At 34.3% G+C, this 15,830-nt stretch overlaps 2 protein-coding genes across 3 annotated transcripts; one reads left to right on the forward strand and one right to left on the reverse strand.

Annotated features, from left to right (window-relative positions):
• Nucleotides 1–631: 631 nt before the first annotated feature.
• Nucleotides 632–6,445, reverse strand: LOC108210297 (uncharacterized). 2 transcript variants are annotated; one of them, XM_017381616.2, is made up of 3 exons: nt 6,038–6,445; nt 5,127–5,218; nt 632–1,307 (listed from the first exon to the last, which is right to left on the reverse strand). In XM_017381616.2, the coding sequence occupies exons 1-3, from the start codon at nt 6,197–6,199 to the stop codon at nt 893–895; spliced, it is 669 nt and encodes a 222-aa protein (XP_017237105.1). In that variant the 5' UTR covers nt 6,200–6,445; the 3' UTR covers nt 632–892. The 2 variants fall into 2 exon arrangements, with proteins under 2 accessions (XP_017237105.1, XP_017237103.1); XM_017381614.2 differs by having other exon boundaries at nt 5,127–5,221; nt 6,038–6,442.
• A 2,722-nt stretch (nt 6,446–9,167) lies between these two features.
• LOC108205484 (uncharacterized protein At4g37920) lies at nt 9,168–13,948 on the forward strand. Its single transcript, XM_017375466.2, has 6 exons — nt 9,168–9,423; nt 10,472–10,869; nt 11,296–11,464; nt 12,229–12,473; nt 12,582–12,769; nt 13,523–13,948. The coding sequence occupies exons 1-6, from the start codon at nt 9,300–9,302 to the stop codon at nt 13,680–13,682; spliced, it is 1,284 nt and encodes a 427-aa protein (XP_017230955.1). The 5' UTR covers nt 9,168–9,299; the 3' UTR covers nt 13,683–13,948.
• The last annotated feature ends 1,882 nt before the right edge of the window (nt 13,949–15,830 follow it).

Below are 15,830 nucleotides of genomic sequence, written 5' to 3' on the forward strand. Positions count from 1 at the left end.
AAAATTAACATATTGCAACTTTATTTTAAATTAGTAATACAAATAATCTTAATTTATTTAAGCCAATTAGAGGTAATAAAAACACATCCTATGATAGTGTTGACTATAGTCAACATTTCACAAATATGATTTTTTTTTATATTAATAAATTGCAACTTTATTTTAAATCAATACAAATGAGATCAAAAAATTATCTGTAATTCATTTATTATATTCGAACAATCGAACAAAGCACATAATTAACCCAAAAATATTATACGTTCTCTGCTTGTGTTTCAAGCAGCTGCTAAACTGCCCCATCTCCTATGTAGTATGTACTGCATTCTGGTGCGCATTCTATATTCTAACCAAAATATTGCTTCACGAGAAAACGAATAGATCATTTGGTAAAAATCACATTATTCATAAAATTCATTGACATTATACTTTATATTAAAAAAATCTTTCTATAACATGACACGGAGAAAATAAATTTGTTTCATTAGAAAACAAAGGCAGTGTTGGAATATGCAACTTGGGTTACAGGTGCAAATTGCAATGGATTTCTTACTCTATAATTATCCGACTGAGTTTTTTTTTTTTTTTTTTTTTTTTTTTTTTTTTTACGGACAATGAGCAAAAAAAACTAGGCTTCAAGGACGGTTAAAAATCCACTAAATACAGGGGCCAAGTGAATCACAACAGTGGAGGGGTTGATACAGAACAACCAGTGATTTAAACTTTCCTCTGAACAAATCAAATGGGTTTATAAGAGTAAGAACTTGCCGATTCAAAACTTCAGAAATCCAGCTGGGTGTGTCTAGAATTTGTATATTCCTCAACAGGTGACAGAATATAATCCTCCAGTGTGTGCCACTCAAAAGTATGCGGTAACAAATTTAAGTAGGTAAATCTATCTATCATTCACCTCACCTTTAATTTCTTTTACTTCCGGAATGGATTTAAAAAATTGCTTCCATGGAGCATCCTGTTGTTGCTCAAGCCATGAAAGAAAAGAGCTGTCCAACAGACAGAAGAAATTGACGTATAGGAGCTGATACCTCACCGGTACATATCGGAAGTTGACCACCTGCACAATTGGCCATATGCCTCCCTCTAGAATCAAAGCTGGGAGAAAGTCCCTTTTCACGTCTTCCTTAACTTGATCAACACTCTTCCCAGTAGAAAAACCCATGTACGTGAAGAAAACAAGCAAATCCAAGGGCCCAAACAGCAGCCCATCAACAGCTACTTTTGTAGCAACAAAGCGAAGAGACTTTGGCTGGTATTGAAGTCTCAGTCTCATAAAACGGTCTAAACCTTCATACCTGCAAAGAGGTAACGTTAATCTTTATCAAATAAAAACTTCAATAACAATTTAAGGACTTCAGAACCTATAACATGATGATTTGCAAACTTTAAAATGAGAAAGCCACCAAACAAATTTTATAAAGTACTGAATTGAGGACCTGAACTTTGTCTGTATATTACAAGATTCGTAACAGATATAAACATATATCAACCCAAAATTGAGCAGCATAATACATATATGCCTGCAACATTACCAGTTGCAAACCAAAGTAGCGACAATCCAACACCAACAAACAGATTTAACCGACTGATACTCAAATTAATTTCAGGAATCAACGGATAAAATGAATTCATGGTTTACTTCACAGACATACACTATATAATATATATAGACAGTTGCCCATCAACAAGGATCACAAGCCTCGAGTGACAAAAAGTCTGCATTGGGAAAAGATCCTTTAGAAGGCATCACTGCACAGTGTATAAAACTATGCACATATACTACTTTGTCAAAGAGTACTAGCAGAAGCAGTGCTTTCCTGCCGATTGACTAATTTAGCTTGCTATGGGTACAGCGTCCTTTCTTGTTACCTTTTAACCTAAGTTACTCGGACTCGGGTACGGAGTGTCAGACACGACACATATCCGAGTGTCGGACTTGGGAACTTGAAAATTGGGGACACTGTCCTATTTTTGGACACGGGTACGGGGACACATCGTAGTACAGTATGGTAAGTTAGACAACTTAACAAAAAGGAACAGACATGATTTTGTAGGGGATTTTGCAAATTAGGCGTCTTCTGTAATTAATCCCATTCTTGCTTCTTTCTTTTTTCTCACATATTTCTTTTAAATTGTAAGTGTGACTCATATTTGATTTTTAAATTGGTCAAAGTGTCCACATTTTAGTCAAAGGATCCGACATGAAATAAGTGTCGTGTCCGAGTGTCCAAGTATCCGACACGGGTACGGCAACCTAAAGAGAAGAGTCGGAGTAACATAGCTTTTAACGGTATTTGGACCTCTGCTAGGTGCATCACAAGTCTTTGGTGGTATACATTAATATCAGTGCTCTATGACGCTTCTCAATGCATCACATCAATTATATGAGCAAGTACACACCCTCTTTCTCTAGTCTATCCTACAAAGATGCTTAATAACATTTTTCATTCAAAATCTTCATGCCACCCTTAATAATTAACTAAAGGGTCTTAGGCCCGTGAACTTTGAGCTCTTAAGGGATAATCTATATAAACATCTATATGACTAGATCGCGCATAACAATTTCTTTACATTTGATATATTTAATGTGTTACATATAACATATATTTTTATCCGAATTCTGCAAGGCCTACATAAAAACCTCAGTAACTCTGCATAATAAAGACCTGCCAAGCTGCTGCCAAAGTCACAAATCTCCTTCCCAGTCCCAGAAGAATGATACAATTCAAAATAACGAAACAGTAAACAGCATCTATTTATACGTTCTAAACAATCAAAAAGGACCTTAGTAAGGGAATCTGAGCAACTAAAAATTTTCTTCTCCAACAATCACACTTCCGTTCCTGTCAACAAAAGTCACCCACTGTACATGTTTGTGTGTGTGTGTGTGATTGTACAACAAGCGGCCTCCTAGAAAACTACGTGCACAATCCTATAAGCATTCTGTGAGGCCACTAATGACCATTTCCACTAGCCAATTCTCATAGAGAGCTAAGGTTCCAACCAATTACCAACCCATTCTCAACAGAAAGAGCTCTTTCTACAGTAAACTAGTTTGAATATTAGTAGACCCCTAATCATACCCTGGTAAAAAAACACCTACCCTCCTCAAGAGTAAGAGCAATCTTTACCTATAAAACAAGACGCTCCTCCAAAAAAATGTATCTTGATGGCGCATCAATGTTCCAAAATAACTAGTTGTGTGTTCATCCCTAAGGAAAGTGCAAATAAGTTGCAAAATACCAACCTGAATAAGACTATTATGTTCCCTGGACTAGGTTAAAAGTTCACGCGTGTCCAAGTGCTGGACTAGGCAATATGTTGAAAATTGAAATTGTTTTGGCCCACAAAACGAGAGTTTCCATTTCAACGACCATGACATGGGTGCTCTAAGGTGAAATACAGAGCTTAGTTACAGGAGCAATAAAACCTTAATGTTAAGCATTTCATTGTAACCATTTCAAAAAAGAACAGATTCAAGTGTGATTGTAACACTGAGCATGACAAACAGTGAGTTTATCATCCGCAACAGTTGACATGGTAATATGCTCATTGCTGTTTCACGTTTATAGTAACCACTGGTATGTATTATGGTGCACACCTAATTACAGTTATTAAGACCAGGGATAATTTGACTCGTCTCTAGCTTATGTAAATTTATGGAGCATCGATGTTAGTTGTACATAAATAGGCATGTGTACTAGAGCACTGATGTAACATGCGTGGGATTTTCTTTTAAAGAAACCATATGTTTATACGACTTTCAATCTATCTGGCTAATTGGTTTCTCGTCTACCTATGGTAGCTTCAAGTTGTCATGGATGCTCATTTTTTTTTGCAGGTTCATCTATAACCTGGACTTCGCTGTAATAAAAAGATTCCAGTATGAAACCAAGAGTCAGATTCTAAATTCTGAAAGCATTAAACCTTGCACATGATTCCAGCATTGGACTCCATGCAGGAACTCAAGACTTAACACACTAGTGCTACTCAGAATAATCTATATTCTGTATTTTTCCTGGAAGGTGCTTTTTACCAATAATTACATTGCAGTATTGCACTTAATAATATGTGAATATTTTTATAACAAAGACAAAATTAAGTTCATTGAGGTTTTGCTCCTAAGTCCTAACAAACAAGGTACCCGATGGTTTTTATTTTGGCTCGAATTGCTGAAGGATTGTCGCATAATATCCAACATCACTGCGACGGGAGAAGTTGGGTCTGAGCAGTGGCAAAGCCATTCTCAAAGCCAGTGGGGGACATATAATTTTTACGTATAAGACTTAACAGGTCGTAATTCCAGATTAGCTACTATTTGATTCGACTCAATCACATCATTAAGAATTAGAATCTATTGGTGCATATGTAGTAGTTTAATTATGATTAGGTAGAGAATAGAGGTCCAACTTGATTAGTTTCCTTATTCCAACCAAATTGAACTTCCATTAGAATGTGCCTTTCTCATAATACACTTATCCATGTAATATCAACAACTAAATCTCATATAATTAACTAAAATGTAGTATACCGTCAAAAAACTATGGTTCATGTCATTGGTATATACAGTAGATTGTTTTATATTTTAACATTAGAAAATTGAGGGAAAAACACTAAAATTATTTACCGATAAGCAACGACCCAATAAATAGACAATATCAATTGAAATCTCAAAAACAAAAGTTACTTAAAATATCAGTACCTATAAAACAGATGGAGATGAAAAACTATATAAAAATAGTTTCAATATTTGACAAAGAAACAGTAGGAAAGAAATATGTTATATGAGTAAAGGCTTAAAGTCAATCTCCCATTGTGGCCCTCGGTCAGCTTATATACAAGGTGAGCTGTAACCTTGCGAATACACGATAATTTTCGGTTCCTGTATAATTAAAAATATCATCCAGCAGCAACCTCTTTCATGATGAGCCTTCATATTATTATAAGTATTTACTATATAAGTACAATCTCAAGAACTAGTTATATCTAAGAACAATATGTCGTAATAAGCACCTTTTACTTCATACAAAGTTTTGGGAGCTCAATACCAGTTCACAGAATAATTAGGTATACAAATTCTCAAGTTATTTCGACAAAATTGCAAATTCACTAACCAGAAGTGACCAACTGGTCCAACAAATCCCAAACCAAATAAGCTTGTAGTTGCCACCCGCCTCCAATTGATCTTTAATTCCTTATGTTCATCCTGCTGTATGAAATTATCCCAATTTATAAAATAAATATATTGACATTGAGGAGGTAAAAAGAAGCTATCCCAATTTAAAAAATAAATAAATCTTTTTAGATTTCACTAAAAAGAAGCAACTTCTATTTAAAGTATTAACCCTGACTAACAGACAACCTGAGACTAAGACTCAGCAAGGAACTCAAATATCTGATTAGGAGTATACAAAATCACGAAATGACTGGACAAGAATATGTCAAAGTCAAATTCGATAAAATTCCAATTTCGAGGTATAAGCATATTCTGATTATTATGCCAGTTTGATCCCAAGGAAAACACTTATAGCCCATTCTGCCTACTAAATGTCCATTTCTAACTATCACTGACAACAATGATCATGGTAGCATTAGACAGTCACTATCGTTCCCACTTTCCAGCGTACTTCAATTTAATAACGTCTTTGACTCTTTGCTATATACTTCTGGTACCACTTCCCCAATGTCATCCCTAAAGTTGGCCGTTCAAGAAAGCTTAAGTAAAACCCAATACCCCTTCACATATATTACTCATTTATCTCCTTAAAGCAGGTAGAAAGAAATGCAGCAGTCAAATCAACCAGACATATAAATTAGGGTTCATGAAGTTGAAATAAACCAACATAAAGAGTATACATTTTACATTCAAATGAACATATAACAAAACAAAAAGAACCCCATCATTCCCCAGCCATAGAAATCATACAAAAACAATAAATTGCAAAAAATAATCTAACCCGTAACAAAACACACACAAACACACATACATGGGGAAAATCTTAATGAAAGAAAGAGAAAGACTCACAGAAGACGAAAGTGATTGTTGTTTGGATCTGTGAGTGGAGTGATGTGTAATGGTCTGAGCCGCTATATCACCAAAGCCCCAAATGAAAGCAGAGCTAATCACCTGAGTTTTAACTGGGTGTGTTTCTAAACATTTCTGGTACCATCTCCATAGCTTTATCATTATATCATCAGACCCCAAACCCTAATTTTTATTGATTATATGGATAGAAAATAGGAGATATTGCAGTTATTCAAAATGGGCGTTTGAGAATAAGTGTGTTCTGGGCAGACAACAACAATGGTTGGAATTTAAAGAGCAGCTGAAAGACACAAAGTAAATTTAGGTTTGTGTGAATTTACACTTGATTCTGTGCTTCGTGGTTTTCATGGACTCAAATTATTTTCGATTCCGCAATTAAATAGAGTACATTGGTAGTACACATTGGAATTCCTTCCTGCCTTCTTTTTCCTTTTCATGTTTTTAGGCTTCCGGTAATTGATTTAATTATTTTTCAGAACTAGTTGATTATTTATTATTAATACTTTTATATATTGAGATAAAAAAAATTAACATACAAAATAAATATATGCATCAGTAAAATAGTTCATTCTAAAAAAATTATCTTGAAACAAAGTATTACTTGTCCAATTGATCACATATTTAATGAAAAGGTCTCAAATACAACACGAAAAAATGACCTCAAATATATTTTGTAATCCAAAACGCTTGATAGGATATTGTTCGTCCCTTTTTCGCTTCGTAACATTTTGAAACCCCCAAAAGCTATTTCATATAGTGTCTTAATTTTAAAACGCCAAATCGTATTCCATTTTATAGTGATTTTTAAATATAAACATAACAAGATGTAGCGCTTTTTTCAAATAATCAAAACGCTGAATTATTTTGGGTCGTTTTTCACAGCGATGGTATTTTGGGCGTTACTTGAATAAATCCTGTTACTTCCTATGTCCCACTCATATTGTACACAAAAACAAATTCGTCCTTTATTTACTCACATTAAATAAGTCGATAACTATCAAAAAATTGTATTATATTTAAAAATATTAACATAATTAATATCTTATATACCATATTATTGAGTATGTACAATAATTTTGGGTCATGTAGAATTAGAAATAAAAATATTGTTGATTAATCTAATCAATTATTACCTATTACTTTTCTATTCTAACAATTTGTTCAATCAAATTAACTTAAACATTAAAATAGGTGTCATTTCCCTTCACTTCTCCCCACCTCTCGTATATTTTTTAACCGTCTTTTTAATGTGTGCCCAAGGGCACACAATAAGTATAAACTCTCATTAAAATAATCTATTTTGATTGGTGGAATTGGTGTGCATGCAGGGTCCGTTAACATTTATATCCATCCACCAATAAAAAACTGGTAATCTTATGGAAGTTAGTGACTATTCCATAGAAAATTCGAATTTTTAAATTATAAATTCTGATTTTTTTTTATGCACTAATACACCGATACCTCCAAGACTTCGTATATATTAAAACAAAAAAGTCACTTGAATCTTTTCATAATTTCATTATTTTTGTTGATTGATAGACTCTAGCAACTAAATGTCACTATACACATGATATACAATCCTCAATCTTATATTCTTCCGGGTTGTTCTCATGCGGAGGCTTCAGATGATCACGATTCTTATTGAAGGTCCTTCGGGGTAGTATGAAAAACGATCACATATATGTATCCTGTATTCTAAAGGGTTAGCCTCATCGGGAAATTAAGATGATCGTATGTTCCATTTGTTCAGGAGAGACCTTGCCATGTATTCTTATAGGCATCCTCATCAGGGGTAACGGCTCATCGTTACACGTTAAGGATGGTCACGGCTATGTTGCCCGTCTCCTTCCATAATATAAGAAGTGGCTGTTAGTATTACTTCCAATAGCTAGGGGTAATGTCGACTACGATGGAACATTAAAATTAATATAACAAATGGTTAAAATATGTTTTTAGTTGGATGGAGTCTCTTGGTGTAAGATAATCAATCGAATGAGAACGATGTAGTTATCTTTAGCCTGCAAGAAGATAGAGACTTCTGATGCTGAACTGGTTATCGATTAGTTCTTTATATTTTATCTCTTATAATCAGAATGTGTCCACACATATTTCTTTTTGTTATTATTATGTGCGTTGCTATATAAAAAATTATAAAATATCATGAGATATTTTTTTAACTCGTATGTCTAAACGAATATTTTATTTTTAAGCGACAAAGGTTTTGTACTGAAGTATGCAGAAGCAATTGTCTGATTGATGAGTTTTGCCAGACGAGTGTTGTAAGACTTATGTGTTTAACGGAACAAATTAATTATATAATAATTTTATCACAAAGGGTACATATAATTCATTTATTAGATATTATTATAGCAACTATACAGTGTGCAAATTGAAATGTTAGACACTTATTAAATACGTAACATTAAAAAGTATTATATAAGTAAATTTTATTCCTTATCTGCAGTAAACATGGCGCGTCAAACATGCCCTCGGTCACATGATGAAAAAAAATCACATATTTTTACCAAAATGCCACTTTCGAAATTAATGATAAAAATACTCATTTTGAGAATGTGTAGCTCTATTTATTTATATCCGATGTCTATAATTTTTTGACGGGAGATAGTTGATGATGAGTGGTGTCAAACAGTTATAGAGCATGTGTGAATGTATAGTATTGTAGCAGATAAATATTCTTAAATAATAAATAAATAATTTTTATGATGAATATTCGTTCTTGAGAATACATATCATCCTTTTTATAAAAATAATAATTTACATGTTATATTCATTTCTTTGGAACTGCCAATTTAGGAATATGTATCAGATAATTTTGATCATTTATAAGAAAAATACCTCTTTACACAAAAATGAAAATTCTGACCATCAACTTTGGCAATCACAGATACAGGCCCTGTTTGGTTGAGAGAAGTAGAATTTGCTTTTGGCTTCTATTTCTCTTAACCCGTATGTGTAAAGAAGTAGAAGAATTTTTAAGAAGTTGAGAATGCTAACTTCTCTCTCACACCTTCTGCTTCTTTTTCAAACAATTTAATAATTTATTTATTTTTGCTTCATTTATAAATTATAAATAAGTTTATATTAAGTTAACCCAACCCAAACGGCCGGAGAAAAGAAAGCGGCCGGAGAGAATTATCATATATATATACAGATGATTTATAAATATAAATAATAAATAATAAAGATAAATGAATAAAGGGTCTGACAGGAGAGTGCAGAAATGGTTTTGACATCGATGGAGATGGCGGCATCTTCTCATCTTCCTCCCCTTTCAACTTTTAAATCAGTTTCTTCTTCTTCAACATATCGTGCTGCTGCTGCTGCTCCTTTTTTCCCATTTAGAGGTAACTTCTCTCTCTCTCTCTGCAACTTGTCATTCAGTTTTTAGGGTTTATATGCCTATTGTGTGAATGTTTTCACATATCACTCATTTTGCTCTGGAATTCTCATATAGTAATTTGCTGCTCTGACTCAATTGGCCTCTTACCACCATTATCAGCTGTTTCTATGACTTGTCACCATCATACACTTGCCATATTAACTTCCTAAAATCAGCGACTACTTACCACCATCATACACCCTCACTTACGGCTTGTTACCGTCAATAATCTTCCTATGATTGAAATTATCATCCATACTCAATCATCAATAGTTTAGGTATAGATTTTCTCAATTTTGAATAATAAGAATCGCTGTTTATATACTGTATAAAACAGTGATTAGTGTAGTATAAATTAGTGATATCTGTAATTATAAATACTGTTAGGGAAACTGGTTTTTAGTTTGTATTTAAGAGTTGGTTTGTATTTGATCACTTGCCTATATTTATTTATTTATGCTAATCGAAGTCTTAAGTTCCGAGTTCTCTGTCAGTTATTTGCTTCCAGAGAAATCTAATCCACTATTTGTTGAAAACGACATCACTTGGATATCATATTTTGCGTACTATCTTTTGAGAATTTGGTATTTTGTTCGGGCTTTAAAAAGGTTTTCTGGCTTTTTTTGGGCCGATTAGTTGGTAATCCTTCGAATTTATGTCACCCCGCGTGTTTCTCATTTTTATAATTTCCTATAAGAATTACTTGCTCAAAAGAGTCAGTATAGAAATTATTTAAAAAAATTGCACCATCTAATCTAATATGAAAATGGTTGTTCCAGTCTCCCCTTCGAAACCTACCTTTGTACTTCTAGCTTAGAAATTTGGAACATTTTAAGCAGAGCAACAGAGTCAGATATAATGCTCATTCATTCCCATGGTGTAGTCTTTTTTGGATGGCTCCACTCTTCTACTTCTATGCCAGTGCTCAGTGTCTTTGAGTGCATGAGAATTGCGTTCATGGATAATAATTGTTCAAATAAATTTTGTTCAACTAATCTATGTCTAAATGACAGGTTCCCATCCGTCTCTTCGTAATAGAAGACGGCAATGCTTCTCTTGTATGGCTGTTGTTAGTGGGTCATCCACAGTTCCAGATGATTCTCTTAAAGAACGTACAGCGAGTACAAAACAGATTAATATTACTACTAGGCATGAAGTGCCCAACACAGAAGAACCTGATGCTCCTGAATCTTTAGACAGGTCTAAAATGATTCGAGTTTGTGACAAATTAATTGATGTTTTTATGGTTGATAAACCGACTCCAACAGACTGGAGAAGATTATTAGCGTTCAGCAAGGAATGGGATAATATCCGCCCTCACTTCTATAATCGATGTCAAGACCGAGCGGATACTGAGAGTGATTCTGGGATGAAGCACAAATTACTTCGGCTTCGTAGAAAGCTGAAAGAGGTAATTCCATTCATTTCTATAATTGAAGTTCAATGATGAAGTTCTGCTAATTGTTGATATGCCCCACCTTTTGTGATTTGCTGAATAATTGATACACCAGTATATAACTATATGTCAATACTATTTTCTTGTGTGATATCACTGTAGTGTAAGCACACGTCTAATGTTTAGTTTAGCTAGGACAAACTTTGGTCTTATCTTTACAGACACTATATGTTTGTAGAATCTTAGGTGTCTCTTTGTGCATATATTTCATGTCTTTCCTTCTCTTTATAGAGATGGTTAACAACATCTGTCTCTAGTAGGTTTTGCTTGGAGCTGGATACTATATGAAGTATATTCTTTCTAGTGTTGGGACTGCAGTTTTAATTTGCTTTGCCCATGTGTTGTTTTAAAGAGTATTGATATGGAAATTTCTATCTGCAGATTGATGATGATGTGGTAAGACACAATGAACTTCTTCATGTTATCAGAAATGCACCATCTGAGATGAGTGAAATTGTTTCCAGACGTCGTAAAGATTTTACAAAGGAATTTTTTGTTCATCTTCACACAGTTGCAGAATCTTATTATGATAATCCAGCTGAACAAGATGGTAAAATGCTTTGCTCTCCCTTTCTCTTGTTCAATGTTTCCAAAACTATGTTGTTGTTTAAGAGTGCCTCACTTCATTATTGTCTACTTGATATCGGAGACTAACTTCTTGGAGTAAAAGTTACATTTGTGGCAATGAAGTGTGATGTGTGATATTTACTGTATTATTCATTTGTATCTGGTCATCACAGCTCCTTGTTGAACTAAAGCTGTTGAGCTGGGTCAATCTATATGGATGGCTGAGACTGGATGACTCGTTTAGGGCAATTCTAGTATTTTGACTGAGGGATTAGGTTTGAAATATAGTGCTGAGATTAACGGTGTTCTGGGTAATAAGTAAATATTAACGTGCAAGTTAATGTCTCTGTGCTTATTTGTTTTTGTAACTTTGTCTGCTCATTGAGGACAGCAGATAATATAATCAAGTTCAATTAAAAATGAATAGGAAAGTTAGGCATGGTGATCCGCTAATTTTTCTTGTTCTGGTTATGAATCCGTAGCTAGAGAGGACTGCAGTTTTGTTTAAAGAGCCTTTAAAACTGTAGGTAATCTTGTCATGTGTGAAGATGTGTGCATATGCTACATATTACCGATTACATTGTATCACAGATTAACAGAAGGCTTTTCTGTGGTTAAATCTCTTCCTCTTGGTATATCTTGTGACAAACTCATGCTACGTACAGTGTTCATCCTTGGTTTTCTATCTCAATTGCTGTGCATATCTGACCCATCCCTTCCCTTACCTTTTGTGTTTTTCCTGCACAGCTATTGCAAAACTTGGAAACATGTGTTTGGCTGCTGTTCAAACATATGATACTGCAACTGAAAGTATTGAAGCACTAAATGCAGCAGAGCTGAAATTCCAAGATATTATCAATTCTCCTTCTTTAGATGTTGCTTGCAGGAAAATTGACAGTTTGGCAGAGAAAAATCAGCTTGATTCTGCCTTGGTCCTCATGATTACGAAAGCTTGGTCAGCTGCCAAGGATTCCAACATGATGAAAGATGAAGTATACTATTATTGAATATTATTCTTTAAGTCTTCTAAATTTTGTTTTTGTTCTTTAATTATATCTGACCACCTCTCTCGTAATAATTTCATTTTTTTGTTGTGGAAGGTCAAAGACATATTATATCATTTATACATGACGTCTAGAGGTAATCTTCAGAGGCTCATGCCTAAAGAGATTAGGATACTTAAGTATGTTCTTACCATTAATGATCCTGAAGAGAGGTTGGGTGCTCTAAGAGATGCTTTCACCCCTGGGGAGGAGCTTGAAGGAAAGGATGTTGACTGCTTGTACACGTATGCCTCCTGCTTTTGAAGTTTATTAAGTATGATTATTGGTTGCTATTTAATAGTTGGTCTTGTGAGCAACTTTTATTAAATTGGAAAAGAAAATTGCCCAATTACACAAATGGTGAAATTATATTCATAATTAATTGAAGTGGGCACATGTCAAAGTTCTTGAATGCTCCAGTGTGCAAGAACACTAGATATGAAAAAGGTGTATTATAATATTTTATTCTATGGTTCCTGCTTCCTGAGTGGAGTATATCCATTTCATATTGTGGTGCTCTTCTTTCTCAATTATGTTGCATATGATTTTATATAAAATATGTTTTTAGTTCATGTGATCACGGTGACCAAGTTAATTACCCTTAGATTACGTTTGGGAACATGTATTTCATTTCAAATTTTGGATTTCAAATGACATGATTTGAGGTGTCATTTCAAATTCTCAGCTTTATACTAGTCCTGGATTTCAAATGGAATTCAAATCCAACTTTGTTTGTGTATCCAAACATGTCATGTGATAAAATCCAGGATTTCAAATGAAATTCAAATTCCCAAACAGGCCATTAATAAGTTTGGCTGGAAATTTTCCTAGAGATTTTGTTATAACGTAGTTTTGGATTATTTTTTTCCACATTTTTACATTCTGATGTTTATTAACCCTCTCTGTTTCGTAAACATAAGATCGAAGGAAGAATATTCGAAGTTTTAAGTTGTTTTGTTGAATGATGTTACATGTTCTTTTTTCTTTTTGACTAACAGGACACCTGTGGAGCTGCACACTTGGATAAAAACAGTGGTTGACGCATACCATTTCAGCAGAGAAGGCACTCTGTTAAAAGAAGCCAGGGATCTGATGAATCCAAGAATGATACAGAAACTGGAGGAAATAAAGAAGATAGTAGAAGACAAGTTTATGTAAAGCCGAGTGGTAACCTTGAGTATTCACATTTCACTGTCAGCGACTCACTTGTATTACAAAGACGTACACTGCCCTTTTTTTGTGTGTTGATTAACGAAAGAAATGAATCGGCAACTGGAGATATATTAATATGAATTGCTTAGGATATCATAAATAGTTATTTTAGCACTGTATATGTAAAAGACGGGATTAGAAACCAAGATTCAGCTTCTGCACAAGGAACAATGAATTCTCCAACGCTCTAATCTTATTTATGTTTTAGGGCCTTTTTGTATTTTTGGGCGTTTTTTGATCTGGGCTACTAGTCTAGGTTTGGTTCAGCAGAAGTGTCTGGTGGTAAATTGGTAGTTTGTGAATTCCTTGGAATTGAAATAACGAGTACACACTCTGCAATGACTCTTGTCCCAAAGCATTCGAATGCCTCTCATTTAAGCCAGTTCCGGCATGCATTGGAAAAATGATGGCGCATAGGATAAACAAGGTTATGTGTTCTTTAATCTCCCTGAATCAAACTGCATTTGTGCCAACTAGAAGCCTCGGAGATAATGTGTTCTTGGCTCAGGCTCTTTGTCGTAATTATCGTTGGCTCTCCTCAGTTTTCTTGCAAGCTTGACATTCTAAAGGCTTTTGATTCCTTAAGCTGGTCCTTCATATTTAATGTTTTGGCTGCTATGAATTTCCCGGTTAAATTTATGGACTGGATTAAGTTGTGTGTTACCTCGTGTAAGCACTCTGTCAAAATTAATGGTGCCTTGGAGGGTTTCTTCCATGCTGCTACTTAGACAAGGCGATTCCATCAGCCTTAATTGTTTGTTCTAGCAATGGAAGTACTGAATGTTCTGCCAAAGTAATCTCTGGCACTGATTTTTCATACCATTGGATTTGGCGATGCAAAGAACAGAAGCTTACCCATCTTGTTTTTGCGGATGACTTGCTTCTGTTTTGTAAGGGCAATCAGCCGTATTGGTTTAATGCTTAAAGCCATTAATTTGTTCTCTAGTATCTCTGGCCGTAATGTCCCTGTGGATATCAAGGACATACCATCACTCAGTCTGGCTTCACTAAAAGATCTTTTCCGATTACTTACCTGAGCTTACCTTTAACCTCTCGGAGCCTTAGTGCTCGAGATTGTAAACCTGTGATCAGTAAAATTTGCAATCGTGTAGAGCTGTGGACATGCAAGTAATGTCCATATTGAGGGCCTGTCCGATTACTGTGACCAACTCTTGGTCGGAGATTTATTCTGGCAGGACCCTAATGGCTGCGTCTCATGTTGTTCGAACTGATATTGCATATTTGTACATCACTGCTGCTTATTATCATATTTGGTCGGAACGGAACCTTCGTGTGCATAATTCTGGACAGTGCTCCCTGCCCGTTTGATTAAGCGGATACAAGATGATAATGCGAAGCAAACTGTTTACCGGTGTAACTTTTGCAAGGTCAGCTCGTCAGGACTTAGTTTTCTTTACCAAAGCGCATAGCTGCTTAGCTACTCTCTGTTTTAGCGTTTCCTAATGTTCCACTATTGTACAGTTATATCTGAAGTGTAGAACTTGGAGCCTCTGAGTTATTATCATTGTTTTTCTTTTGGATTCCTCGCTGAGTATACTTCCAGATTTGTATTCTTCTTTTTTCTTCAATATATTTATTTAACAAAAATGAACGTGTAACAGATGCAATAGTGTATTGTAGAGCTTGCCTCTAAGCCAGTGTTTAAAATTGAAAAATGAGTAATAAATTATAAGCTGACTTAAAATTAAAAATAAACATGAAAGTATTTTAGGTACTTTTTTCAGTGAATTTATTTTTTTTCCTAAAAATTACTCATAAGTCATAACATATAAATAACTTATGAATTACTTATCTCTATTATCATATTTTTAATTATTTATAAATTATTAATCAGTCAAAATTATCCAAACAATTATTGTAAATCACTTATATAAGTCACATTAAAATAAAATTAATCAAACTGGAGGCAATTAGGTGTATGGAAATTGAGAAGGGTTTTTTAAGAACGTGCGTTTTTATAGGAAAGATTTTACTTTTCAACCAAGTCACATATATGAATTTGAGTTCCTAAAACTTATCCAGCAAAAATTTAAAAATGAGAAAAAGTAATATAATAGAGACACAAATTGACGA

The sequence above is a fragment of the Daucus carota genome, chromosome 1 (genome assembly GCF_001625215.2).
Source record: "Daucus carota subsp. sativus chromosome 1, DH1 v3.0, whole genome shotgun sequence".
Lineage (NCBI taxonomy): Eukaryota > Viridiplantae > Streptophyta > Magnoliopsida > Apiales > Apiaceae > Daucus > Daucus carota.